The sequence below is a fragment of the Carcharodon carcharias genome, assembly GCF_017639515.1.
Source record: "Carcharodon carcharias isolate sCarCar2 chromosome 27 unlocalized genomic scaffold, sCarCar2.pri SUPER_27_unloc_17, whole genome shotgun sequence".
Taxonomy (NCBI): Eukaryota; Metazoa; Chordata; class Chondrichthyes; order Lamniformes; family Lamnidae; genus Carcharodon; species Carcharodon carcharias.
In genome coordinates this window covers 37,559-64,477 of record NW_024470632.1, presented here as the reverse complement: position 1 = coordinate 64,477, position 26,919 = coordinate 37,559, and the positions used below count along the sequence as shown (strand labels likewise).

At 54.0% G+C, this 26,919-nt stretch overlaps 1 protein-coding gene and 1 non-coding gene across 2 annotated transcripts in view; both read right to left on the bottom strand.

The window, feature by feature from the left end:
- The window catches only part of LOC121273819 (chromodomain-helicase-DNA-binding protein 7-like), a gene marked incomplete at its 5' end in the record, with an annotated part of 105,800 nt that overhangs the window by 45,495 nt on the left and 33,386 nt on the right, over positions 1–26,919 (bottom strand). Inside the window, 8 exons of the mRNA XM_041180970.1 lie at positions 4,299–4,498; positions 7,669–7,865; positions 9,153–9,263; positions 9,456–9,635; positions 10,966–11,133; positions 11,765–11,960; positions 20,916–21,126; positions 24,988–25,243. Coding sequence (XP_041036904.1) covers positions 4,299–4,498; positions 7,669–7,865; positions 9,153–9,263; positions 9,456–9,635; positions 10,966–11,133; positions 11,765–11,960; positions 20,916–21,126; positions 24,988–25,243 — 1,519 coding nt within the window. The remainder of the gene's footprint in view (positions 1–4,298; positions 4,499–7,668; positions 7,866–9,152; positions 9,264–9,455; positions 9,636–10,965; positions 11,134–11,764; positions 11,961–20,915; positions 21,127–24,987; positions 25,244–26,919) is intronic.
- On the bottom strand, positions 2,866–2,986 carry LOC121273821. Its single transcript, XR_005942079.1, has one exon. It is a non-coding gene; the product is annotated as a small nucleolar RNA U6-53/MBII-28 (small nucleolar RNA).

Genomic DNA, 26,919 nt, shown 5'->3' with positions numbered 1-26,919 from the left:
ACCCTTTTCCTTTTTAAATACCTACCACCCAACAAACTCTTGCTATCCGTTTTTACTACTCGTCTTTGTGCAGTGATATACTTTTTTCCTTAAGTTTGATGCTTTCCTTAACTTCAGTCAACCACAGAAGGTGGGTCCTCCCCCTTAGAATTCTTCTTTATAATAGAAATATACTTACTCTGAAATAGCCCCTTAAATGTCTGTCGCTGCTTCTCTATTGATCTATCCCCTAGCCTCATAGCCCAGTTCCTTCAGCAAGCACAGTTCTCAAGTCCACTATTTTTGCCTTTAGTTAAGTTTAAGAGACTAGTCTCAGACCCACTCTTCTCCCCTTTCAGACTGGATGTAGAATTCAATCACATTATGGTCGCTGTTACCAAGGGGAGCCTTCACTCCGAGATCATTAATTAATCCTGTCACATTATGCAATACCAAGCCCTGATGTAACGTGCTCTCTGGTTGGTTCCAGAACGTGCTGCTCCAAGGAAAGTTCGCGAAAGCATTCTATGAACTCCTCATCCAGGCTGCTACTGCCAATCTGATTTTTTCCAGTTTATACGTAGATTAAAATCACCCACGATTATTGCTGTCCCTTTATCACAATCACCCAATATTTCTTTTTGTGTGCAATATTCCTACATCGTGATTACTGTTAGGGGGTCTGTGGACCACTCCCGCTCATGACTTCTTTCCCTTACTGTTCCTCATCTCCGCCCAAACCGACTCGACATCCTGATCTCCTGCACCGATGTCAGCCTTGATTAACGGTGCTACCCCTCCACCTTTACCTAGTTTCCCATTCTTCTTTAAGTACCATATACCCCTCAATATTCAGGGCCCAACTGTCTTCCTGCAGCCACATCTCCGTAATGTTTATCAGGTCATATTTATTTACTTCAATGCGTGCCATCAATTTATTGCCCTTGTTATGAAGGCTACAGATACAGAGCCTTTCGTTACTTTTGTAACGTCTCGTCTTGACGATTAGTGTATTCTCAGCTTTGACCTCTCTGTCCCTTCCTGCTGTGCTATGACCCTCGTTTCCCATGTTACTATTATGGTCTCCTGCTTTGAATCTACCCCTCCGTTTGCCACATCCGCCCAAGCTTGAACCCTCAACACCCCCCCTTGCTTAGTTTAATACCCCCTCTACTTCCCTAGTTACGCGATTTGCGAGCATGCTCGTCCCAGCATGGTTCAGGCGCAGACCATCCCCACGGTACAGCCCCTGCTTTCCCCGGTACTGGTGCCAGTACCCCATGAACCGGAAACCATATCTCCCACACCAGTCTCGGAGCCACGCGTTCATCGCTCCAATCTTATTTGCCCTCTGCCAATTTGCAAATGGCTCAGGTAATAAGCCAGAGATTGCTACCTTTGCACTTCTGCTTCTTAATTTGGTGCCTAGCTACTCACGCTGACTCACTCCTTCCTTGTCCTGCCTATGTCGTTGGTACCTGCATATACCAGGACAACTGGGTTCCCCCCCACCACCACCCCGCCCCCCCCACCCACCCCCCCACCCGCCCCCCCCTCCACCCCCACTGCAGATTCCTCTCCAGCCCTGAGTAGGTGCCCCGAACCCTGGCACCAGGCAGGCAACACAGCCTTCTGGGCTCTCGCTCTTTGCTGCAGAGAACAGTGACAATCCTCCTCACTGTGCTGCCCTTTTACCGCCTCAAATTCGTGTTTGCTTTTCCCACCTGAACGGCTTCCTGCGGCGTGGTACCATCGGCCAGTCAGCTTTCACCCACCTCGCAGACGTCGCTTGCCTCCACTCGGTTGGGAGCGCCTCAAACCTGTTTGACAACTGCAAAGTCTGAGGCTCCTCCGCTGCTGCCTGCTCGGTCCCCATTACCTGCCTCACTGACAGTCACAGTCCTCTTGTCCCTCACTGCTGACCGAGACAGACGCCACTATTCTCTAAGAGGTGCGACCATCTTCTGGAACGAAGTACTTCTCCCCCCCCCCCCCCCACCTGATTTTATGCTGGGCCAGCACTTATTGCCCACCCCTAATTGCCCCCCTGAGAACTGAGCAACTTGCTAGGCCATCTCAGAGGGCGTCTTAAGAATCAGCCGCATTGCTGTGGGTCTGGAGTCACACGTAGGCCAGACTGGGTAAGAGGAGGGGGGAGGTTTCCTTCCCTAAAGGACATGGTGCGCAGTGTCTGCAGTTCAGCTTCCAGGTCAATAATTCTGATCCGGAATTCCTCTAGGTCCTTCACTTTCTGCAGACGTGTTCGTCGTGGAACCCCTTTGGCATCCGAAAGCTCCCACATTTCACAGCCGCAACACCACACCTGCCCTGCCATTGCTACTCACGTTATTTAGTTAACTGAATTTAATTACTCATTTAATTAACTTAGAACAGTTCCTACGTATACCACGCCTCTTTCCCCCGTGCACCGAATTCCCACGTGAACCTAATTCGCTACTCACTCCGTCTCCGTCTTACTCCGGCATAGTCTCCTGTCCCCTCGTATGCCCCTGACTCACCTCCTCCCTCGTCATCGTCCGGCATCCCTCAAAGATCCACCAACCACCCCCCACCCCCACCCCCCCACACCCGGTTTCCCCTTCATCCTTCCACTCAGTTTGTCCTCATGCCGACCTTCTCCCCACATCTGCACCACCGCATCCCATGTTCACACCTCCACCTGCACACAACGAAGCCTCACCACCCACCCACCCCCCCACTCCCCGACTCTATGGCAATCCTCTCGCGGTTTTAAACGCCTCTCGTAAAACTTTCCTGCAACCTCGCCCGTTCTGAGGCGGCCTTATGCAGCCACTTCCCGTCTCTTTAAGAGAAGCCCAATTCCCCTCGCGTCCTGAGCGTCGTTCACGTGGGACCGGGGACGTTTTGCCTCAGGTCTCCACACACACTGTGTCGAGAAGGTGAGATTAACTCACGTGCGCCCAGAGCCGGGTCATGGGACACAGCCCAGGTACATCGGGATTAGCATGGCAACTCATCATTGGCAAACACCGGAAAACGCAGCCTCCCCCCACCCTGAAAACCGTGCAAACAGGACCTCTCTCAGTGGCTGAACCCTCATTGTATGGGCTCCAGCAACAGTGCTTCTCCCCATCGTCAGGGTAAAGAAGTTTCTCCTGAATTCCCTGCTGAATTTATTAGGGGGGTATCTTAATATTTATGGTACCAGTTTTAGACTCTACACCATGGCCCAGTCGGAAACGCTTGCTCCATGTCGACTCTTACAAAACCTTTCATAATATTAAAAGGCCTCAATCTGGTCGCCCCTCAGACCTCTCGTTTCGATCCGATCTTTCTTGATATGTTTAACCCCTCCATTCTGGTATTGTCTTTATGAATCTTTACTGCACCTTCTCCGGTGCCATCTATATCCTTTTTCTTTTAAATATGGGGACTGGAACTGTGCACGGTGCTCCGAGTGTGGTCTAACCGAGGGGGATACGGAGACCGGAACTGTGCACGGTGCTCCGAGTGTGGGTCTAACCGAGGGGGATTCGGAGACCGGAACTGTGCACGGTGCTCCGAGTGTGGTCTAACCCAGGGGGATACGGAGACCGGAACTGTGCACGGTGCTCCGAGTGTGGTCTAACCGAAGGGGATACGGAGACCGGAACTGTGCACGGTGCTCCGAGTGTGGTCTAACCGATGGGGATGCGGAGACCGGAACTGTGCACAGTGCTCTGAGTGTGGTCTAACCGAGGGGGACATGGAGACCGGAACTGTGCACGGTGCTCCAAGTGTGGTCTAACCGAAGGGGATACGGAGACCAGAACTGTGCACGGTGCTCCGAGCGTGGTCTAACCCAGGGGGATACGGAGACCGGAACTGTGCACGGTGCTCCGAGTGTGGTCTAACCGAAGGGGATACGGAGACCGGAACTGTGCACGGTGCTCCGAGTGTGGTCTAACCGATGGGGATGCGGAGACCGGAACTGTGCACAGTGCTCTGAGTGTGGTCTAACCGAGGGGGACATGGAGACCGGAACTGTGCACGGTGCTCCAAGTGTGGTCTAACCGAAGGGGATACGGAGACCAGAACTGTGCACGGTGCTCCGAGTGTGGGTCTAACCGAGGGGGGGATACGGAGACCGGAACTGCGCCCGATGCTCCGAGTGTGGGTCTAACCGAGGCGCGACAAGTTTCAACCTCGCAATCCCACCCAAGTTCGGGAGCGGAGAGCGAAGGGTGAGGTGATGCCGGTCGCTACGGTGACAACGGTCCCGGTTGCTGCTTCCCTCCTTCCCCACCCCCACCCCCGGCGCCCCCCCCCACCCCACCCGCCTCCCTGCGCCCTTGTACCTGAGTGGTTCTGCAGCTCCTTGGTCTGCCCGTTCTCGGTGGGGGTGATCAGGTCCCAGATGAAGCCCTTGATCTTCTCGTCCCCCCTGTAGTGGAGCAGGCAGTACACCAGAATGGTGCGACAGATTACCTCCACGTCTCGCTCTGCCATCCTCCGCTTGAAGCGGCCGTGAGCCAGGATGTCCTTCCAGCGACCCCAGCTGACGGAGGGAGCAAAGGTCAGCGTTAAAAACTCTGCCGCGCAAGAGCCCCGACCCCTTCAAAAGAGCCACCGAGGGCCACCCCCAACCCCCCCAGCCCCCGACAAACCCCCGAGACAAATGCCCATTTCGGCTGCAACTTCTGCCACCTCAAGACCCCCTCGCAGCGGCTCCAAGCCGCTGGTGTGGTCGCCGCAGCAAATTAACCTGCACCAAGCTCCAACCAACAGCAACGTAGAGACGACCAGCCGCTGGGTGTTTTTTTTAAAGCTGTGACGTTGTTCGGGAGTTTGGGGGGGGGGGTTGGGGGGGGAGTAAAGATACACATTAGTCCCGGGACAATGAGAAGAGCTTCCCCACCCCACCCACCCCCACCCCGCCCCTTTCTCTTCATACGTCGGGGGCATTAGACGTAGGAATGGGCCACTCGGCCCCTCAAGCCTGCTCCGACATTCTCTAAGACCAGGGCTCAACCGAGGGAGGCCATGAGCTCCACCTGCCCCTGCCCTGCGACCCCTCCGAAACTCTCCGCCCCCTCGCCGATCAAAAATCTGTCTGACTCAGCCTTGAATGTATTCGGTGACCCGGCCTCCACTGTTCCCTGGGGGGAGGGGGGGGGAGAGAGAGGTGGGGGGGAGAGAGAGAGGGGGGAGAGAGAGGGAGGGGGAGAGAGAGAGTGGGAGAGAGAGGGGGGGGGAGAGGGGGGGAGAGAGAGGGGGAGAGGGAGAGACACAGGGAGAGGAGGGAGAGAGAGGGAGGGAGAGGGAGAGACAGGGAGAGAGGGAGAGGGAGGGAGAGAGAGAGAGAGAGAGAGAGAGAGTGTGTTCCACAGGCTGTGAAGACCGTCAGGGAAGGAATTCCTCCTCATCTCCGTCATCTCTAAACTGTACGCGGTGTTCCGGGTTACAACCCCACCAACGTCCTGTGCAGCAGCTGAGAGACTTCCCTACTCTTACACTCCGTTCACCTTGCAAGTGAAGGCCAAAACTCCAGCGGCCTTCCAAATTTCTGCCTACTCACTGAACCAATCCCTCTCCCTTTGCAGACTCTTTGTATCCTCCACGCAGCTTGCTTTCCTTCCTATTTCTGCTGTCTTCAGCAAATTTGGCGACGTTAGTCAGCCCACTCATCCAAGTCATTGATAAGGGTCATAAATAGTTCAGGACCCCAGCACTGATCCCTGAGGCAATCCACTGGTTACAGTCCGCAACCTGAAAATGACCCATTTAACCTGACTCTCTGTTCGCTGTTAAGATACCAATCCTGTCTCCACGCTAACATACCCCCCCCCCCAGCCAGCACCATGAGCTCTTATCTCGCACTGCAACCATTTACCTGGCACCTTACCAAATGCTTTTTGGGATTCCAAGTACACCACATCTACAGGTTCCCCTTGATCCACCCTGCTTACTATATCCTCAACTGCAATGAATTTGTCAGACACGATTTCCCTTTCACGAAACCATGGTGATTCTGCCCAATTGTATTGAGATTTTCGAAATGCCCTGCTACTACTTCCTTCGCATTGGACCCCTGCGTTTTCCCAATGTCGGATGTCAGACTAACTGGCCCACAGTTCCTTGCTTTCTGGCTCCCTCCTTTCCCCAATAGTGGTGTTACATTTGTGGTTTGTGGCACCTTTCCAGAATCTAAGGAATTATGGGAGGTTACAACGAATGCCTCGATTCTTCAACCACTGCCTTTAAGAGCTAGAGTGCAGGCCATCCTGTCAGAGAGTCCCTTGGTGAAGGCCCAGGGATCTGCACTTGTGTTAGCCTTAGAGGGCAGATGGGATCTTAATTTAATGTCTCATCTCAAAGACAGCACCACTGACAGTGCGGCTCTCCCTCAGTACTAACCCTCCAACAGTGCGGCTCTCCCACAGCACTGACCCTCCGACAGTGCGGCTCTCCCTCAGCCCTGACCCTCCGACAGTGCGGCTCTCCCTCAGCACTGACCATCCGACAGTGCGGCTCTCCCTCAGCACTGACCCTCCGACAGTGCGGCTCTCCCTCAGCACTGACCCTCCGACAGTGCGGCTCTCCCTCAGCACTGACCCTCCGACAGTGCGGCTCTCCCTCAGCACTGACCCTCCGACAGTGCGGCTCTCCCTCAGCACTGACCCTCCCACAGTGCGGCTCTCCCTCAGCACTGACCCTCCGACAGTGCGGCTCTCCCTCAGCACTGACCCTCCGACAGTGCGGCTCTCCCTCAGCACTGACCCTCCCACAGTGCGGCTCTCCCTCAGCACTGACCCTCCCACAGTGCGGCTCTCCCTCAGCACTGACCCTCCGACAGTGCGGCTCTCCCTCAGCACTGACCCTCCGACAGTGCGGCTCTCCCTCAGCACTGACCCTCCGACAGTGCGGCTCTCCCTCAGCACTGACCCTCCGACAGTGCGGCTCTCCATCAGCACTGACTCTCCGACAGTGCGGCTCTCCCTCAGCACTGACCCTCCGACAGTGCGGCTCTCCCTCAGCACTGACCCTCCGACAGTGCAGCTCTCCCTCAGCACTGACCCTCCGACAGTGCGGCTCTCCCTCAGCACTGACCCTCCGACAGTGCGGCTCTCCCTCAGCACTGACCCTCCGACAGTTGAGGCTCTCCCTCAGCACTGACGCTCCGTCAGTGAGGCTCTCCCTCAGCACTAACCCTCCGACAGTGAGGCTCTCCCTCAGCACTGACCCTCCCACAGTGCAGCGCTCCCTCAGCACTGACCCTCCGACAGTGCGGCGCTCCCTCAGCACTGACCCTCCGACAGTGCGGCTCTCCCTCAGCACTGACCCTCCCACAGTGCGGCTCTCCCTCAGCACTGACCCTCCCACAGTGCAGCTCTCCCTTAGCACTGACCCTCCGACAGTGCGGCACTCCCTCAGCACTGACCCCCCGATAGTGCGGCTCTCCCTCAGCACTGACCCTCCGACAGTGCGGCTCTCCCTCAGTACTGACCCCCCGACAGTGCGGCTCTCCCTCAGCACTGACCCTCCGACAGTGCGGCTCTCCCTCAGTCCTGACCGTCCGACAGTGCGGCTCTCCCTCAGCACTGACCCTCCGACACTGCGGCTCTCCCTCAGAAACCAGCGGCAGCACCACCACCACCACCCCCCCCCACCCCGCTGCAAAGGCACGCTCCCTGCCGCTCCAGCCTCCGAATGGCTCCACGTGCCCACCCGTAGACCAGAAGATTCTTCTCCACCCTGAAACACTCCGTGCGCCCATAACCGTGCCGCCGATCGTAGGACCTCCGAGACTTGGGGCGCTCGTCGTTGTCGCTCTCCATGTCCGAGAGCTCCACGTCATCGTCCTTGGTGGTGTTGAAGGGACGGGTCTGCTTGCGAACCCGGGGGGTGTCGATCACCAGGTTGTTCTGCCGGAAGACACGACAAGAGCAGCACCAGTCAGAGAGGGTCCGAGCCGAGCCGCCGAAGGGGAGCCTGCCTGATCTTTAGAGAGAGGGAACAGAATCCCCACCCGCAGGGGTCACTGAGTAGACACTGGGAAGCAGCGTACCCAAATGCAGCCCGTGGGTGGGGCAGGGAGCGGGTAGCGGTAGAAGTACACTCCTCAACGCCATGTGGCCTATTTGTTAATTCTCTTGCAGGACTGGGGTGGGTGGCGGGGGGGGGGGTGGTGTTCTTATTGCCCGTCTCTAGTTGCCCCTTGAGAAGGGAGGGGGGGGTGGTGGGTGAGCTGCCTTCTTGAACCGCTGCAGCCCTCTGTGTTGTAGGTACACCCACGGTGCTGTTAGGGAGGGAGTTCCAGGATTTTGTCCCTGTGGTGTAGGTACACCCACAGCGCTGTTAGGGAGGGAGTTCCAGGATTTTGTCCCCTGTGGTGTAGGTTCACCCACAGTGCTGTTAGGGAGGGAGTTCCAGGATTTTGCCCCCTGTGGTGTAGGTACACCCACGGCGCTGTTAGGGAGGGAGTTCCAGGATTTTGTCCCCTGTGGTGTAGGTACACCCACAGCGCTGTTAGGGAGGGAGTTCCAGGATTTTGACCCAGCGGCAGTGAAGGAACGGCCGATATATTTCCAAGTCAGGATGGTGTTCACCTTGGTTGAAGGGTCAGTCACTAGGGGACACAAGTTCAAGGTGAGGGGCAGGAGGTTTAGGGGGGTGATGTGAGGAGAAACTTTCTTACCCAGAGGGTGGTGAGGGTGTGGAATGTGCTGCCTGGGAGGGCGCTGGAGGGTGAGTTAGCCTCACATCCTTTAAAAAGTCCCTGGACGAGCGCTCGGCACCTCATAACGTTCGAGGCTGTGGGGGCCGAGTGCTGGTCAATGGGGTTAGGGAGGTGGGTCAGGGGTTTCTCACGGTGTCCGGTGCAGACCCGATGGGCTGAAGGGCCTCTTCTGCACCGGGATTCTGGGAGCAACTGGGAGGGGGAACGGCCGATATATTTCCAAGTCGGGGGATGGTGAGGGGCTCGGAGGGGAACTTCCAGGTGGTGGGTGTTCCCCATGTGTCAGCTGCCCTTGTCCTTCTAGATGGCAGCGGTCGGGGATTTGGGCGGCGCTGTCGAAGGAGCCTTGGTGAGTTGCTGCAGGGGTGGGGGAGTTCAGCGTACGGTCTGGGGTTGTGTGGGGGGCGTAGGGGGAGGCGCAGTGGGGGGGGGGGGAAAACGACGTCGATTCAGCTCGCAAACGGACACTCACCCTCCTGTTCACCATGTCCAGGTCGATGTCCGCCTTCTTCGCCCACTTCTGCCAGAAATTGGGATCGTCCAGAGAGATGTCCGTCCTGTTGCCGGTAGCCACGAAGCTGGCCTGGGGTGAGAGGAAGGAAGGAAGGAAGGAAGGGAGAGAGCGTTAGGAGCTCGAATCGGGGGGGCTTGAAGGCACAGGGAGAGGTCAGGCCTCGGTAAACACGGTTTACAGCAACAGCGCAAAGAAAGCCCCCCACCACCACCACCCACCACCCCCCCCTCCCCGCCCCCGGGCAGGGCAGTGGTCACTCACCTTGGCGAACGTCGAACCCTTGCCCTCCGTCTCGATGGTGATGGTGGTGGTCCTCCGGGAGAGGATCTGGTCGATGTCCTCCTCGCAGAACTTGGAGCCCTCGTCTTCCTCATCCATGATGGCCCCGTAGGCTCCCTTGCGCAGCAGGTCCTCAATCTCCTTCTTGGAGAACTGCTGGATCTGTGCGGACAGGGGCAGCGAAGAGCAGGGGGGTGAGACAAGAGACGCCCAGGGACATCCTGAAGCCCGCCAGCGGCAGCCCGGGGCGAGGGCGGTAAGGTGCACTGACCACCGCCGACCTTTAACAGGGCGCGGCCACCCAACGCGGCTCCGCTGGAACGTCACTGGCTAACAGTCAACTCCGAACCGCCACAAGGCGGCTTTGGGGAGAAAGTGAGCAAATAACTCGGTCCAAGAGGCCGACTGGGAAGGAGAGAGAGAGAGAGAGAGAGAGAGAGAGAGAGAGACACACAGAGAGAGAGAGGGACAGAGAGAGAGAGGGACAGAGAGAGAGAGGGACAGAGAGAGAGAGAGAGGGAGAGAGAGAGAGAGAGAGAGAAAGAGAGAGAGAGAAAGAGAGAGAGAGAGAGAAAGAGAGAGAGAGAAAGGAGAGAGAGAAAGAGAGAGACACAGAGAGAGAGACACAGAGAGAGAGAGAGAGAGAGACAGAGAGACAGAGAGACAGAGACAGAGAGAGACAGAGAGAGAGAGAGAGACATAGAGAGAGAGAGAGAGAGAGACAGAGAGAGAGACAGATACAGAGACAGAGACAGAGAGACAGAGAGAGAGAGACAGAGAGAGTGAGAGAGACAGAGAGACAGAGAGACAGAGAGACAGAGAGAGAGAGAGAGAGAGAGAGAGAGACAGAGACAGAGAGAGAGAGAGAGAGAGAGAGACAGAGAGAGAGAGAGCGGGGGACAGGATGGCCGCCTCTCGCCAGGTTCAGGGGGGAGAATTCCAGAGCTGAGGGCCCAGACAACTGAAGGCACGGCCGTCCATGCTGCAGCGATGGGAATCGGGGCACGTTTTCGAGGAGCCGGAGCTTGAGAAGCTCAGGCCTCGGAGAGTTGTCGGGGCAGGAGGAGGTTACAGATATAGGGAGGGGTGTAGGGGCTGGACGAGGTTACGGAGATAGGGAGGGGTGTAGGGGCTGGAGGAGGTTACAGAGATAGGGAGGGGTGTAGGGGCTGGAGGTGGTTACAGAGATAGGGAGGGGTGTAGGGGCTGGAGGAGGTTACAGAGATAGGGAGGGTGTAGGGACTGGAGGAGGTTACAGAGATAGGGAGGGGTGTAGGAGGCGTGCTAAGGTTACAGAGATAGGGATGGGTGTAGAGGTCTGGAGGAGGTTACAGAGATAGGGAGGGGTGTAGGGGCTGGAGGAGGTTACAGAGATAGGGAGGGGTGTACGTGCCTGGAGGAGGTTAGAGATAGGGAGGGGTGTGGGGGCTGGAGGAGGTTACAGAGATAGGGAGGGGTGTAGGGGCTGGAGACGGTAACGGTGTTAACCTACCCCATTGACATTGTTCTCTCGTCCGCTCATGGACTGCAGCACAGCCTTGTCTAGGCCCAGCTTCAGGCTCGCCTTGTCAAACATCTCCCTCTCGTACGAGTTCCGTGTGATCAAACGATATACCTTCACCGCCTTGCTCTGTCCGATTCTGTGGCAGCGAGCCTGGGCCTGCAACACAGGGAGCACAGGGTGAGAGACCACGTGAGAGAGAGAGGGGGCGAGAGAGAGAGGGGGCGAGAGAGAGGGGGGGCGAGAGAGAGGGGGGGCGAGAGAGAGGGGGGGGCGAGAGAGAGGGGGGGCGAGAGAGAGGGGGGGCGAGAGAGAGGGGGGGCGAGAGAGAGGGGGCGAGAGAGAGGGGGCGAGAGAGAGGGGGCGAGAGAGAGGGGGCGAGAGAGAGGGGGCGAGAGAGAGGGGGCGAGAGAGAGGGGGCGAGAGAGAGGGGGCGAGAGAGAGGGGGCGAGAGAGAGGGGGCGAGAGAGAGGGGGCGAGAGAGAGGGGGCGAGAGAGAGGGGGCGAGAGAGAGGGGGCGAGAGAGAGGGGGCGAGAGAGAGGGGGCGAGAGAGAGGGGGCGAGAGAGAGGGGGCGAGAGAGAGGGGGCGAGAGAGAGGGGGCGAGAGAGAGGGGGCGAGAGAGAGGGGGCGAGAGAGAGGGGGCGAGAGAGAGGGGGCGAGAGAGAGGGGGCGAGAGAGAGAGGGGGCGAGGTCCCATGCGCACGCACAGGGGGAGGAGCGGGGAAGGGAGAGACAGACAGTCATTGGGAGGGAGGCCGAGGGGTACATAACCCCCACCCCTCCAGTACCTGGAGGTCATTCTGTGGGTTCCAGTCAGAGTCGAAGATGATGCAGGTGTCGGCAGCGGTCAGGTTGATGCCGAGACCTCCTGCTCGCGTACACAGCAGGAAGACAAAGCGGTCTGAATCCGGCTTACTGAAGCGGTCGATGGCTGCCTGCCTCAGGTTCCCTCGCACGCGGCCATCAATCCGTTCGTACAGGTACCTTAAGAGAGAAGACGATATCAGTACTGAGGGTCAGGGCCAGAGGCAAAGCATCTATCTCTCTCTCTCACACACACACACACACACAGACACACACACACAGACACACAGACACACCCCCAACACCCACACACCCCCAACACCCACACACAGACACACACACACACACACACAGAAACAGACACACACACACAAACAGACACAGACACACACACACACACAGACACAGACACACACACACAGAAACAGACACACACACACAGACACACACAGAAACAGACACAGACACACACACACACACACACAGACACACACACAGAAACAGACACACAGAAACAGACACACAGACAGAAACAGACACACACACAGACAGAAACAGACACACACACACAGACAGAAACAGACACACACACACACACAGAAACAGACACACACACACAGAAACAGACACACACACACAGAAACAGACACACACACACACACACAGACGCACACACACACACACACAGACGCACACACACAGACACACAGACACACACAGAAACAGACACACACACACACACACACAGACGCACACACACACACAGACGCACAGACACACACAGACACAGACACACACACAGAAACAGACACACACACAGACACACACAGAAACAGACACACACAGAAACAGACACACACAGAAACAGACACACACAGAAACAGACACACACAGAAACAGACACACACAGAAACAGACACACACAGAAACAGACACACACACAGACACACAGACACAACAGGAATGGGGAAGGCTCTGTCCCTGGCCTATGCTAAGACTGCCTGCAGGAGGGGGCTGCAATTCCTGTCAGCGTCTCTGGATTTCGGCTGCGGCTGTGGGTAGTAGCTGGTGGTGATGTGACATCAGCTCTCCAATGATACTGCGCGCAAAGGTTAGCTGAAGGCAGAACCAGGCTCCAACGATACTGAGCGCAAAGGTTAGCTGAAGGCAGAACCAGGCTCCAACGATACTGCGCGCAAAGGTTAGCTGGAAGCAGAACCAGGCTCAGGTATGGCCTATTTGGCCTCAAGACAACATCGACTGAACGTGCCTTCACTACCCCGCACCCCCCAGATCCGCCTATTCAAACGCACGCCTGGCTGGTCTCCTCCCATAAACCTGAGGTCTTCCAATACTCTTGCTGCTGCACAGCCCAACTCACACTAAGTCCCATGCACCCATCGCACATCCGGTGCTCACTGAACGACACTAGCTCCTCCTGGTTAACATGCGAACATATGTACAAACAGACAAATTAAGAGTTAGGCACCTTCGGCCTGCTCCACCATTTGATAAGGTCTTGGCTGATCTGATTGTGGCCTCAACTCTACTTTCCTCTGTGCTCTGTGAGGAGCATATCTTTTTATTTCCTGTTGGACTGTGGATGGGAATGACAATGGCTGCAGGTTGAAAGGCATGCCCGCTGGAACAGGATTACAGATATACACAACGTTGCAGTCCTGGAACAGAGTGTGCCATGAAAGACAGGATGGTGCTGGAAAGGAGTCCTGGACCAAGGCAGCTGCCTGACAACAGCATTTTAACTGGCTCCTGACCAGGTGACCAGGGTTTGTGTGAAGGGCAGTGCAGCTGAATAGTTCTTATCCTGAAAAGGAACAAGACCTAAAGCCTCTTTCTCCTGTGTGGAAGGTTCCAGTAGTTCCACAATGATAGCTAGCTGGCCTTTTTCTGCTCGCGGCCTGCCCTCTCTCTGAAAACCCTGGGCAAGAGGGAAAGGGGAAAATCACTGTTAGAGTCATTGAAAGGCAAGTGCTCAACCAGTGAGCTAGATACCGAAAGGGCTGGAGGACCACCTCGTGTCTTCAACAAAGAACTGAAAGGAATTTGGGAGATATCGATCAAAATCAACCCATCGAATCCTGTGCTCTGGAATTGGTGCTATTGAACTGTTTTATCCCACCCTTAAAATCCATGTTTTTGTGTGTGTGGGTGTATAGGGATTTAAGAAGGGGTAGAGTTTAAGTTAAAGTGTTAGAAATCAGCAGTTCAATATTTCTCTTTTACCTCTGGTTAGCGATAGTTTGTTCAATAAACAGTTATGTACTTCTGTAGAATTGGGGCAAACTCGTGGTTTGATGTCACTTTTCCACATGGGGTCAGAGTTCGGGGAACAGCGCGGCTTGATATTAAAGCGCGCTATCTCCAGGGAGTCCTGACAATATCCAATAACCTATAACCCTCGACTCACTTGTCGATTGGAGAATCATTCCAACTCAGCCTTGAATCTATTCAGTGACCCAGCCTCCACTGGTCTCTGGGCAAGAGAGAGTGTCCCAACCTCAACCGAGAGACCAACAACCCTCAGAGATGAAATTCCTCATCATCTCAGTCTGAAATGGGAGACCCCTTGTTTTCAAACGGCGTCCCTTAGTTCCAATCGTTCAAATAAGGGAAAGCATCCCACATTTTTTTTATTCATTTACAGGCTGCGGGCGTCATTGGCGACGTCAGTATTTATTGCCCATCCCTAATTGCCCCCTTGAGAAGGCGGTGGTGAGCTGCCTTCTTGAACCGTTGCAGTCCCTGTGGTGGAGGTACACCCACGGCGCTATTAGGGAGGGAGTTCCAGGATTTTGTTCCCTGTGGTGTAGGTACACCCACAGCGCTGTTAGGGAGGGAGTTCCAGGATTTTGTCCCTGTGGTGTAGGTACACCCACAGCGCTGTTAGGGAGGGAGTTCCAGGATTTTGTCCCCTGTTGTGTACGTACACCCACAGTGCTGTTAGGGAGGGAGTTCCAGGATTTTGTTCCTGTGGTGTGGGTACACCCACAGTGCTGTTAGGGAAGGAGTTCCAGGATTTTGTCCCTGTGGTGTAGGTACACCCACAGTGCTGTTAGGGAGGGAGTTCCAGGATTTTGTCCCCTGTAGTGTAGGTACACCCACAGTGCTGTTAGGGTGGGAGTTCCAGGATTTTGTCCCCTGTAGTGTAGGTACACCGACAGCGCTGTTAGGGAGGGAGTTCCAGGATTTTGCAGAAGGACTGTGATATAATTAAAGAAATTGGCATAGAAAGGGAGGAGGTTCTAAGTGCTCTGGTAGGCTTAAAAGTAGATAAATCTCCAGGCCCGGATGAAATGTATCCCAGACTGTTGAGTGAGGCAAGGGAGGAGATAGCAGGGGCGCTGGCAATAATTTTCAGTACCTCTCTGGCCACAAGAGGTGCCAGAGGAGTGGAGGACAGCCAATGTGGTACTGTTATTCAAGAAGGGAGGAAGGGATAAACCAGGGAACTACAGGCCAGTCAGTCTAACCTCAGTGGCGGGGAAACTATTGAAAACAATTCTGAGGGACAGAGTTGATCTACGCTCGGAGAGACAGGGATTAATCAAGGGCAGTCAGCATGGTTTTGTTAAGGGGAGGTCATGTCTGACCAATTTGATTGAATTTTTCAAAGAGGTGACCCGGTGTGTAGACGAGGGAAACTCATTTGACAGAGTCTACTTGGACTTCAGCAAGGCTTTTGGTAAGGTCCCACATGGGAGACTGATAATGAAGGTAAGAGCCCATGGGATCCAAGGCAATTAGGATCAAGAATTGGCTGAGTGGTAGGAAGCAGAGGGTGATGGCCGAGGGGTATTTTTGTGACTGGATGCCTGTGTCCAGTGGGGTTCCACAAGGATCGGTGTTGGGTCCCTTGCTGTTTGTGGTATATATAAACGATTTAGACTTGATTGTAGGAGAGTTGATCAGTAAGTTCGCAGATGCCACTAAAATGGTGGGGTGGTAAATAGCGAGGAGGATAGCTTTAGATTACAGGAGGATATAGACGGGCTGGTGAGATGGGCTGATCAGTGGCAAATGGAATTTAATCTGGATAAGTGTGAGGTGATGCACTTGAGCAGGACAAACAAGGCACGGGAATACACGATGAATGGTAGGACCCTGGGAAGTACCGAGGATCAGAGGGACCTTGGAGTGCATGTCCACCGGTCCCTTAAGGTAGCGGGACAGGTGGTTAAGAAGGCATATGGGACACTTGCCTTTATTAGCTGAGGCGTGGAATATAAGAGGAGGGAGGTTATGCTGGAACTGTATAAAACGCTGGTTAGGCCACAGCTAGAGTATTGTGTGCAGTTCTGGAATCCACATTATAGGAAGGATGTGATTGCACTAGAGAGAGAGCAGAGGAGATTTACCAGGATGTGGCCTGGGCTGGAGAGTTTTAGTTATGAGGAGAGATTGGATAGACTGGGGTTATTTTCCCTGGAGCAGAGGAGATTGAGGGGGACATGACTGAGGTGTACAAAATGATGAGGGGCATAGATGGGGTAGACAGGAAGGAACGTTTCCCCCTTGATGGAGAGATCAATAACCAGGGGGCATAGATTGAAGGTAAGGGGGGCAGGAGGTTTGGAGGGGATGTGAGGAAGAATTTTTTCAGCCAGAGTGTGGTGGGAATCTGGAACTCACTGCCTGAAAGGGCGGTAGAGGCAGAAACCCTCATAACATTGAAGAAGTACTTGGATGTGCACTTGCGATGATGCCCATGGCAGTCAAGGCTTATGGGCCTCGTGCTGGAAAATGGGATGAGAATAGTTAGGTACTTGTTTGACTAGTGCAGACTGGAGGGGCCGAAGGGTCTTTTCCTGTGCTGTAGACCCATATAACTTCACTCAATCTCTCCTCATAAAAAAATCCCTCCATACCCAGGATTCAACCTGGTGAACCTTCTCTGGACTGCCTCTAATGCCAGGATATCTTTCCTTAGATAAGGGGACCAAAACTGTTCACCGTATTCTAGGTGTGGTCTAACCGGTGCCTTGTATAGATTTAGCGAGACTTCCCTATTTTTATACTCCATTCCCTTTGAAATAAAGGCCAATATTCCCTTTGCCTTCCCTGTGACCTACTGAACTTGTACGTTAGCTTTTTGTGATTCATGCACGAGGACCCCCAAATCCCTCTGTGCTGCAGCTTTCTGCAGTCTTTCTCCACATAAATAATATTCAGCTCCTCTATTCTTCCTGCCAAACCGCAGAACCTCACATTTCCCCACATTATATTCCATCTGCCACGTTTTTGCCCATTCACTTCACCTGTCTACATATATATATATATATATATATAAATAAATAATTGGCTGTCGTACATTCACTTCCCCCATCCAAGTCATGAATATATATTGTCAATAATTGTGGCCCCAGCACTGATCCCTGTGACACTCCACTAGTTACAGGTTGCCATCCTGAAAATGCCCCCCTTATCCCAATTCTCTGTCTTCTTTTAGTTAGCCAGTCCTCCCTCCATGCGAATATACCACACCCAACACCATGGGATCTTACCTTATTAATAGCCTCGTTTGGTACCTAATCGATCGCCTTTTGGAAATCCAAATATATCACATCTACTGGTTCCCCTCTATCTATCCTGCTTGTTACCTCCTCAGAGAACTCTAATAAAATTGTCAGGCTTGATGAAGCTTTGCTGATTCTACCTGATTAGATCATGTATTTCTAAATGTTCTGCTATTACATCCTTTATAATAGACTCCAACATGTTCCCAATGACAGATGTTAAGCTAACTGCCCTACAGTTACCTGTTTAATGGTCCCCCTCCCGTTTTGAATAAGGGTGTTACATTGGCCACTCTCCAATCCTCTGGGACTTTTCCAGAATCTAAGGATACTTGGAAGATTACTACCAGTGCACCCGCTATCTCTGCAGCTACTTCCTTTAATACCCTAGGATGCAACCCATCAGGTCCAGGGGAATTATCGGCCTTTTGCCTCGTTAGTTTCCCTAGTACTTTATCCCCAGTGATAGTTATTGTATTTATTTCCTCCCCCCTCCTTTTGCCCCTTGATTATTTCAGTATTTTTGGAATGCTCTTAATACCTTCTACTGTGAAGACTGAAGCAAAGTATTTATTCACCTCCTCTGTCATGTCCTGGCTCCCTCATTATTATTTCCCCAGCTTCATTCTCTAAGGGGCCTTTGTTCACTTTGGCCTCTCTCTTCCTTTTTATATATTTAAAGTAGCTCTCACTGTCCGTTTTTATATGACTTGCTAAGTTACCCTCAAAGTTGATTTTCTCCCTCATTGTTATCTTTTTGGTCATCTTTTGTCGGTTTTTAAAACATTCCCAATCCTCTGACTTACCACCAATCTTTGCCACGTTGTATGTTTTTTCTTTCAATTTGATACTGTCCTTAACTTCCTTGGTTAACCATGTTTGGTTTATCACCTTCCTAGAATCCTCCTTCCTCACTGGGATATATCTTTGCTGAGAGTCACGAACTATTTTCTTAAACGTCTGCCTTTGTTCATCAACCGTCTTTTCTGCTAAACTCCTTTCCCAGTCCCCTCCAGCCAACTCTGTCCCCATCCCTTTGTAATCACCCTTACTTAAGCTTAGCCCAGTTTTTTCTGACCCAAGTTTCTCACTCGCAAACTGAAGGCTAAATTCTACCATGTTATGGTCACTGTTTCCGAGGAGATCTTTTACTCTGAGATCATTTATTAAAACAGCCTCCTTGCACATTACTAGAAGAATGAGTGGGGGGGGGGGTGGGGAATCTCATAGAAACCTATAAAATTCTAACTTGTTTGACCGGTGCAGACTCGATGGGCCGAAGGGCCTTTTTCTGTACTGTAGACCTCTATGACTCTATGAACTGCCAGGTACCATCACTTGTGCATTCTCCATAGCCACGCCATATGCCAACCAATCAGCACACTCTTCACACAATATAAATTGTTGTTTTCTCCTTATATTGGTATTCTTGCAAGAGTCTTGATGAGTGCAAAACGAAAGCCTTGGACATCGCTCCTTTTTCAGCAACACTCAAGTTCTGTGCTACCAAACCTTTTTTTTAATTCTTTCATGTCATATGGGCGTTGCTGCCTAGGCCAGTATTTATAGTTCACCCTTAAGCACCCTCGAGGTGGTGGTGGGGAGTTCCTGTCTTAAACCCTGCAGCTCCAACAACACAACCAATCTGGGTTGGCCCTTGGTCCCTACAACTTTCCCTATCTCTGTAATCTCCTCCAGCCAATACACCCCTCCCTATCTCTGTAACCTCCTCCAGCCCCTACACCCCTCCCTATCTGTGTAACCTCCTCCAGCCCCCTACACCCCTGCCTATCTCTGTAACCTCCTCCATACCCTACACCCCTCCCTATCTCTGTAATCTCCTCCAGCCCCTACACCCCTCCCTATCTCTGTAACCTCCTCCAGCCCCCTACACCCCTCCCTATCTCTGTAACCTCCTCCAGCCCCCTATACCCCAGCCTATCTCTGTAACCTCCTCCATACCCTACACCCTTCCCTATCTCTGTAACCTCCTCCAGCCCCTACGCCCCTTCCCTATCTCTGTAACCTCCTCCAGCCCCCTACACCCCTCCCTATCTCTGTAACCTCCTCCAGCCCCCTACACACCTCCCTATCTCTGTAACCTCCTCCAGCCCCTATACCCCTCCCTATCTCTGTAACCTCCTCCAGCACCCTACACCCCTCCCTATCTCTGTAACCTCCTCCAGCCCCCTACACCCCTCCCTATCTCTGTAACCTCCTCCAGCCCCTATACCCCTCCCTATCTCTGTAACCTCCTCCAGCCCCCTATACCCCTCCCTATCTGTAACCTCCTCCAGCCCCCTACATCCCTCCCTATCCCTGTAACCTCCTCCAGCCCCCTACACCCCTCCCTATCTCTGTAACCTCCTCCAGCCCCCTACACCCCTCCCTATCTCTGTAACCTCCTCCAGCCCCTACACCCCTCCCTATCTCTGTAACCTCCTCCAGCCCCTACACCCCTCCCTATCTCTGTAACCTCCTCCAGCCCCTACACCCCTCCCTATCTCCGTAACCTCCTCCAGCCCCTACACCCCTCCCTATCTCTGTAACCTCCTCCGCCCCTACACACCTCCCTATCACTGTAATCCCCTCCAGCCCCCTACACCCCTCCCTATCTCTGTAACCTCCTCCAGCCCCTATACACCTACCTATCTCTGTAACCCCCTCCAGCCCCCTACACCCCTCCCAATCTCTGTAACCTCCTCCAGCCCCTATACCCCTCCCTATCTCTGTAACCTCCTCCAGCCCCCTACACCCCTCCCTATCTCTGTAACCCCCTCCAGCCCCCTACACCCCTCCCTATCTCTGTAACCTCCTCCAGCCCCTATACCCCTCCCTATCTCTGTAACCTCCTCCAGCCCCCTATACCCCTCCCTATCTGTAACCTCCTCCAGCCCCCTACATCCCTCCCTATCCCTGTAACCTCCTCCAGCCCCCTACACCCCTCCCTATCTCTGTAACCTCCTCCAGCCCCTACACCCCTCCCTATCTCTGTAACCTCCTCCAGTCCCTACACCTCTCCCTATCTCTGTAACCTCCTCCAGCCTCTAGCCCCTCCCTATCTCTGTAACCTCCTCCAGCCCCTATACCCCTCCCTATCTCTGTAACCTCCTCCAGCCCCCCTACACCCCTCCCTATCTCTGTAACCTCCTCCAGCCCCCCTACACCCCTCCCTATCTCTGTAATCCCCTCCAGCCCCCTACACCCCTCCCTATCTCTGTAACCTCCTCCAGCCCCTATACCCCTCCCTATCTCTGTAACCTCCTCCAGCCCCCCTACACCCCTCCCTATCTCTGTAACCTCCTCCAGCCCCCCTACACCCCTCCCTATCTCTGTAATCCCCTCCAGCCCCCTACACCCCTCCCTATCTCTGTAACCCCCTCCAGCCCCCTACACCCCTCCCTATCTCTGTAACCACCACAAGCCTTTACAACCCTTCAAGATGTCCGCGCTCCTTTAACAATGGCCCCCTTGAGCACCTCCTACCTCTGCTCAAAGGCGGAATTAAGACGGCTAAGGTCGTTGCGTTGCCACCCCCGCTGCTGATCCTGTTACCCCCACCGCCCACCCCCGTGTCAATGCTGGCTCGGTGATTCCTCACCTCTTCTGAATGAGGTAATCTTCCAGAATGTCCAGGCATCGAACCATCTGGGAGAAGATGAGCACCTTATGGCCCCCGGATTTCAGCTTGGGCAGGAGCTTGTCGATCAGGACCAACTTCCCTGCTGACTGGATCATAGCCTGCAGGTGGAAATCCAGTGCAATGGGATCGTGAATCTCGCGGAACTCCCCCAGAATCTTTTCTTCAGCCCCTGTGAGTCAAAATTCACAATCGTGAAAACAAAGGATCAGACAGGGAACAATTTCACACCCCCTCGCTTCGACTCCAGCCTGTCACTCATTCGCGGGTATCTGCTATTCTATATATAAACCACCCCGAACCCCTCGCTTCGATTCCAGCCTGTCACTCACTACCGGGTATCTGCTATTCTATATATAAACCACCCCGAACCCCTCGATTAGATTCCAGTCTGTAACTCACTCCCGGGTATCTGTTATTCTCTATATAAACCACCCCGAACCCCTCGATTAGATTCCAGTCTGTAACTCACTCCCGGGTATCTGTTATTCTATATATAAACCACCCCGAACCCCTCGATTAGATCCCAGTCTGTAACTCACACCCGGGTATCAGTTATTCTATATATAAACCACCCCGAACCCCTCGATTAGATTCCAGTCTGTAACTCACTCACGGGTATCAGTTATTCTATATATAAACCACCCCGAACCCCTCGAATAGATTCCAGCCTGTAACTCACTCCCGGGTATCAGTTATTCAATAGATAAACCACCCTGATCCCCTCGATTAGATTCCAGCCTGTAACTCACTCCCGGGTATCTGTTATTCTATATATAAACCACCCCGAACCCCTCGCTTCGATTCCAGCCTGTCACTCACTCCCGGGTGTCTGTTATTCTATATATAAACCACCCCGAACCCCTCAATTAGATTCCAGTCTGTAACTCACTCCCGGGTATCAGTTATTCTATATATAAACCACCCTGATCCCCTCGATTAGATTCCAGCCTGTAACTCACTCCCGGGTATCTGTTATTCTATATATAAACCACCCCGAACCCCTCGATTAGATCCCAGTCTGTAACTCACTCCCGGGTATCTGTTATTCTATATATAAACCACAACGAACCCCTCGATTAGATTCCAGTCTGTAACTCAACCCCGGGTACCTGTTATTCTATATATAAACCACCCTGAACCCCTCGATTAGATTCCAGCCTGTCACTCACTCCCGGGAACCTGTTATTCTATACATAAACCACCCTGAACCCCTCGCTTCGATTCCAGTCTGTAATTCACTCCCGGGTATCTGTTATTCTATATATAAACCACCCTGAACGCCTCGATTAGATTCCAGTCTGTAACTCACCACCGGGTATCTGTTATTCTATATATAAACCACCCCGAGCCCCTCGATTAGATTCCAGTCTGTAACTCACTCCCGGGTATCTGTTATTCTTTATATAAATCACCCCGAGCCCCTCGCTTCAATTCCAGCCTGTCACTCACTCCCGGGTACCTGTTATTCTATATATAAACCCCCCCTAACCCCTCGATTAGATTTCAGTCTGTAACTCACTCCCAGGTATCTGTTATTCGATATATAAACCACCCCGAACCCCTCGATTAGATTCCAGTCTGTAACTCACTCCCGGGTATCTGTTATTCTATATATAAACCACCCTGAACCCCTCGATTCGATTCCAGTCTGTAACTCACTCCCAGGTATCTGTTATTCTATATATAAACCACCCCGAGCCCCTCGCTTCGATTCCAGCCTGTCACTCACTCCCGGGAATCTGTTATTCTATATATAAACCCCCCCCGAACCCCTCGATTAGATTTCAGTCTGAAACTCACTCCCGGGTATCTGTTATTCTATATATAAACCACCCCGAACCCCTCGATTAGATTCCAGTCTGTAACTCACTCCCGGGTATCTGTTATTCTATATATAAACCACCCCGAACCCCTCGATTAGATTCCAGTCTGTAACTCAATCCCGGGTATCTGTTATTCTATATATAAACCACCCCGAACCCCTCGATTAGATTCCAGTCTGTAACTCACTCCCAGGTATCTGTTATTCTACATATAAACCCCACCGAACCCCTCGATTAGATTCCAGTCTGTAACTCACTCCCGGGTATCTGTTATTCAATATATAAACCACCCCGAAACCCTCGATTAGATTCCAGTCTGTAACTCACTCCCGGGTATCTGTTATTCTATATATAAACCACAGCGAAACCCTAGATTAGATTCCAGTCTGTAACTCACCCCCGGGTATTTGTTATTCTATATATAAACCACCCCGAACCCCTCGATTAGATTCCAGTCTGTAACTCACCCCCAGGTATCTGTTATTCTATATATAAACCACCCCGAACCCCTCGATTAGATTTCAGTCGGTAACTCACTCCTGGTATCTGTTATTCTATATATAAACCACACCGAACCCCTCGATTAGATTTCAGTCAGTAACTCACTCCGGGGTATCTGTTATTCTATATATGTAAACCACCCTGAACCCCTCGATTAGATTCCAGTCTGTAACTCACTCCCGGGAGTCTGTTATTCTATTTATAAACCATCCAAATCCCCTCGCTTCGATTCCAGTCTGTACCTCACTCCCGGGTATCTGTTATTCTATATATAAACCACCCCGAACCCCTGGATTAGATTCCAGTCTGTAACTCACTCCCGGGTATCTGTTATTCTATATATAAACCACCCCGAACCCCTCGATTAGATTCCAGTCTGTAACTCACTCCCGGGTATCTGGTATTCTATATATAAACCACCCCAAACCCCTCGATTAGATTCCAGTCTGTAACTCACTCCCGGGTTATCTGTTATTCTATATATAAACCACCCAAAACCCCTCGATTAGGTTCCAGTATGTAACTCACTCCCGGGTATCTGTTATTCTATATATAAATCCCCCCGAACCCCTCGATTAGATTCCAGTCTGTAACTCACTCCCGGGTATCTGTTATTCTATATATAAACCACCCCAAACCCCTCGATTAGATTCCAGTCTGTAACTCACTCCCGGGTATCTGTTATTCTATATATAAACCACACGGAACCCCTCGATTAGATTCCAGTCTGTAACTCAGTCCCGGGTATCTGTTATTCTATTTTTAAACCACCCCAAACCCCTCGATTAGATTCCAGTCTGTAACTCACTCCCGGGTATCTGTCATTCTATATATAAACCACCCCGAACCCCTCGATTAGATTCCAGTCTGTAACTCACTCCCGGGAAAATGTTATTCTATATATAAACCACCCCGAACCCCTCGATTAGATTCCAGTCTGTAATTCACTCCCGGGTATCTGTTATTCTATATATAAACCACCCTGAACCCCTCGATTAGATTCCAGTCTGTAACTCACTCCCGGGCATCTGTTATTCTATATATAAACCACCCTGAACCCCTCGATCAGATTCCAGTCTGTAATTCACTCCCGGGTATCTGTTATTCTATATATAAACCACCCCGAACCCCTCGATTAGATTCCAGTCTGTAACTCACTCCCGGGTATCTATTATTCTATATATAAACCACCCAAGACCCTCGATTAGATTCCAGTCTGTAACTCACTCCCGGGTATCTGTTATTCTATATATAAACCACCCCGAACCCTTCGATTAGATTCCAGTCTGTAACTCAGTCCCGGGTATCTTTTATTCTATATATAAACCAGACCGAACCCCTCGATTAGATTCCAGTCTGTAACTCAGTCCCGGGTATCTGTTATTCTATATATAAACCAGACCAAACCCCTCGATTAAATTCCAGTCTGTAACTCACTCCCGGGTATCTGTTATTCTATATATAAACCCACCCGAACCCCTCGATTAGATTCCAGTTTGTAAGTCACTCCCGGGTATCTGTTATTCTATATATAAACCACCCCAAACACCTCGATAAGATTCCAGTCTGTAACTCAGTCCCCGGTATCTGTTATTCTATATATAAACCCACCCGAACCCCTCGATTAGATTCCAGTTTGTAAGTCACTATATATAAAGCAGGCCTGGACTCTGGCCCACCCCCTCTGCCCTGCCCCATGCACTTACCGTTGATGAGGTAAGGGTGGTTGCAGCACTTGCGGAGCTCCATCATGGTGTTGAGGAGGTTGGGGACGTTGGCCTGCCCGGCGCCCTTGGCCAGGAAGGTGAAGTTGCGTTCCAGGATAGCGCGGTAATACTTCTTCTGGATGTTGGTTAGCTCCACCTCGATGATGGTCTCCTCCTTGGGCGCCAGGTTCTTCTCCACGTCCTCCTTCAGGCGCCGGAGCATCATTGGCTTCAGGAGAGCCTGCAGCTTCTGGACCTGTCAAGGCAGAGGGAGAGACAGGGCATTGGTGCGAGTGAGGTGGCTGATGGACAGGGCGGGAGGGAGAGCGAGAACGCGGGCGGGCGGGAGGGAGAGCGAGAACGCGGGCGGGCGGGAGGGAGAGCGAGAACGCGGGCGGGCGGGAGGGAGAGCGAGAACGCGGGCGGGCGGGAGGGAGAGCGAGAACGCGGGCGGGCGGGAGGGAGAGCGAGAACGCGGGCGGGCGGGAGGGAGAGCGAGAACGCGGGCGGGCGGGAGGGAGAGCGAGAACGCGGGCGGGCGGGAGGGAGAGCGAGAACGCGGGCGGGCGGGAGGGAGAGCGAGAACGCGGGCGGGCGGGAGGGAGAGCGAGAACGCGGGCGGGCGGGAGGGAGAGCGAGAACGCGGGCGGGCGGGAGGGAGAGCGAGAACGCGGGCGGGCGGGAGGGAGAGCGAGAACGCGGGCGGGCGGGAGGGAGAGCGAGAACGCGGGCGGGCGGGAGGGAGAGCGAGAACGCGGGCGGGCGGGAGGGAGAGCGAGAACGCGGGCGGGCGGGAGGGAGAGCGAGAACGCGGGCGGGCGGGAGGGAGAGCGAGAACGCGGGCGGGCGGGAGGGAGAGCGAGAACGCGGGCGGGCGGGAGGGAGAGCGAGAACGCGGGCGGGCGGGAGGGAGAGCGAGAACGCGGGCGGGCGGGAGGGAGAGCGAGAACGCGGGCGGGCGAGCGGGAGATCGAGAACGCGGGCGGGCGAGCGGGAGATCGAGAACGCGGGCGGGCGAGCGGGAGATCGAGAACGCGGGCGGGCGAGCGGGAGATCGAGAACGCGGGCGGGCGAGCGGGAGATCGAGAACGCGGGCGGGCGAGCGGGAGATCGAGAACACGGGCGGGCGAGCGGGAGATCGAGAACACGGGCGGGCGAGCGGGAGATCGAGAACACGGGCGGGCGAGCGGGAGATCGAGAACACGGGCGGGCGAGCGGGAGATCGAGAACACGGGCGGGCGAGCGGGAGATCGAGAACACGGGCGGGCGAGCGGGAGATCGAGAACACGGGCGGGCGAGCGGGAGATCGAGAACACGGGCGGGCGAGCGGGAGATCGAGAACACGGGCGGGCGAGCGGGAGATCGAGAACACGGGCGGGCGAGCGGGAGATCGAGAACACGGGCGGGCGAGCGGGAGATCGAGAACACGGGCGGGCGAGCGGGAGATCGAGAACACGGGCGGGCGAGCGGGAGATCGAGAACACGGGCGGGCGAGCGGGAGATCGAGAACACGGGCGGGCGAGCGGGAGATCGAGAACACGGGCGGGCGAGCGGGAGATCGAGAACACGGGCGGGCGAGCGGGAGATCGAGAACACGGGCGGGCGAGCGGGAGATCGAGAACACGGGCGGGCGAGCGGGAGATCGAGAACACGGGCGGGCGAGCGGGAGATCGAGAACACGGGCGGGCGGGAGGGAGATCGAGAACACGGGCGGGCGGGAGGGAGATCGAGAACACGGGCGGGCGGGAGGGAGATCGAGAACACGGGCGGGCGGGAGGGAGATCGAGAACACGGGCGGGCGGGAGGGAGATCGAGAACACGGGCGGGCGGGAGGGAGATCGAGAACACGGGCGGGCGGGAGGGAGATCGAGAACACGGGCGGGCGGGAGGGAGATCGAGAACACGGGCGGGCGGGAGGGAGATCGAGAACAC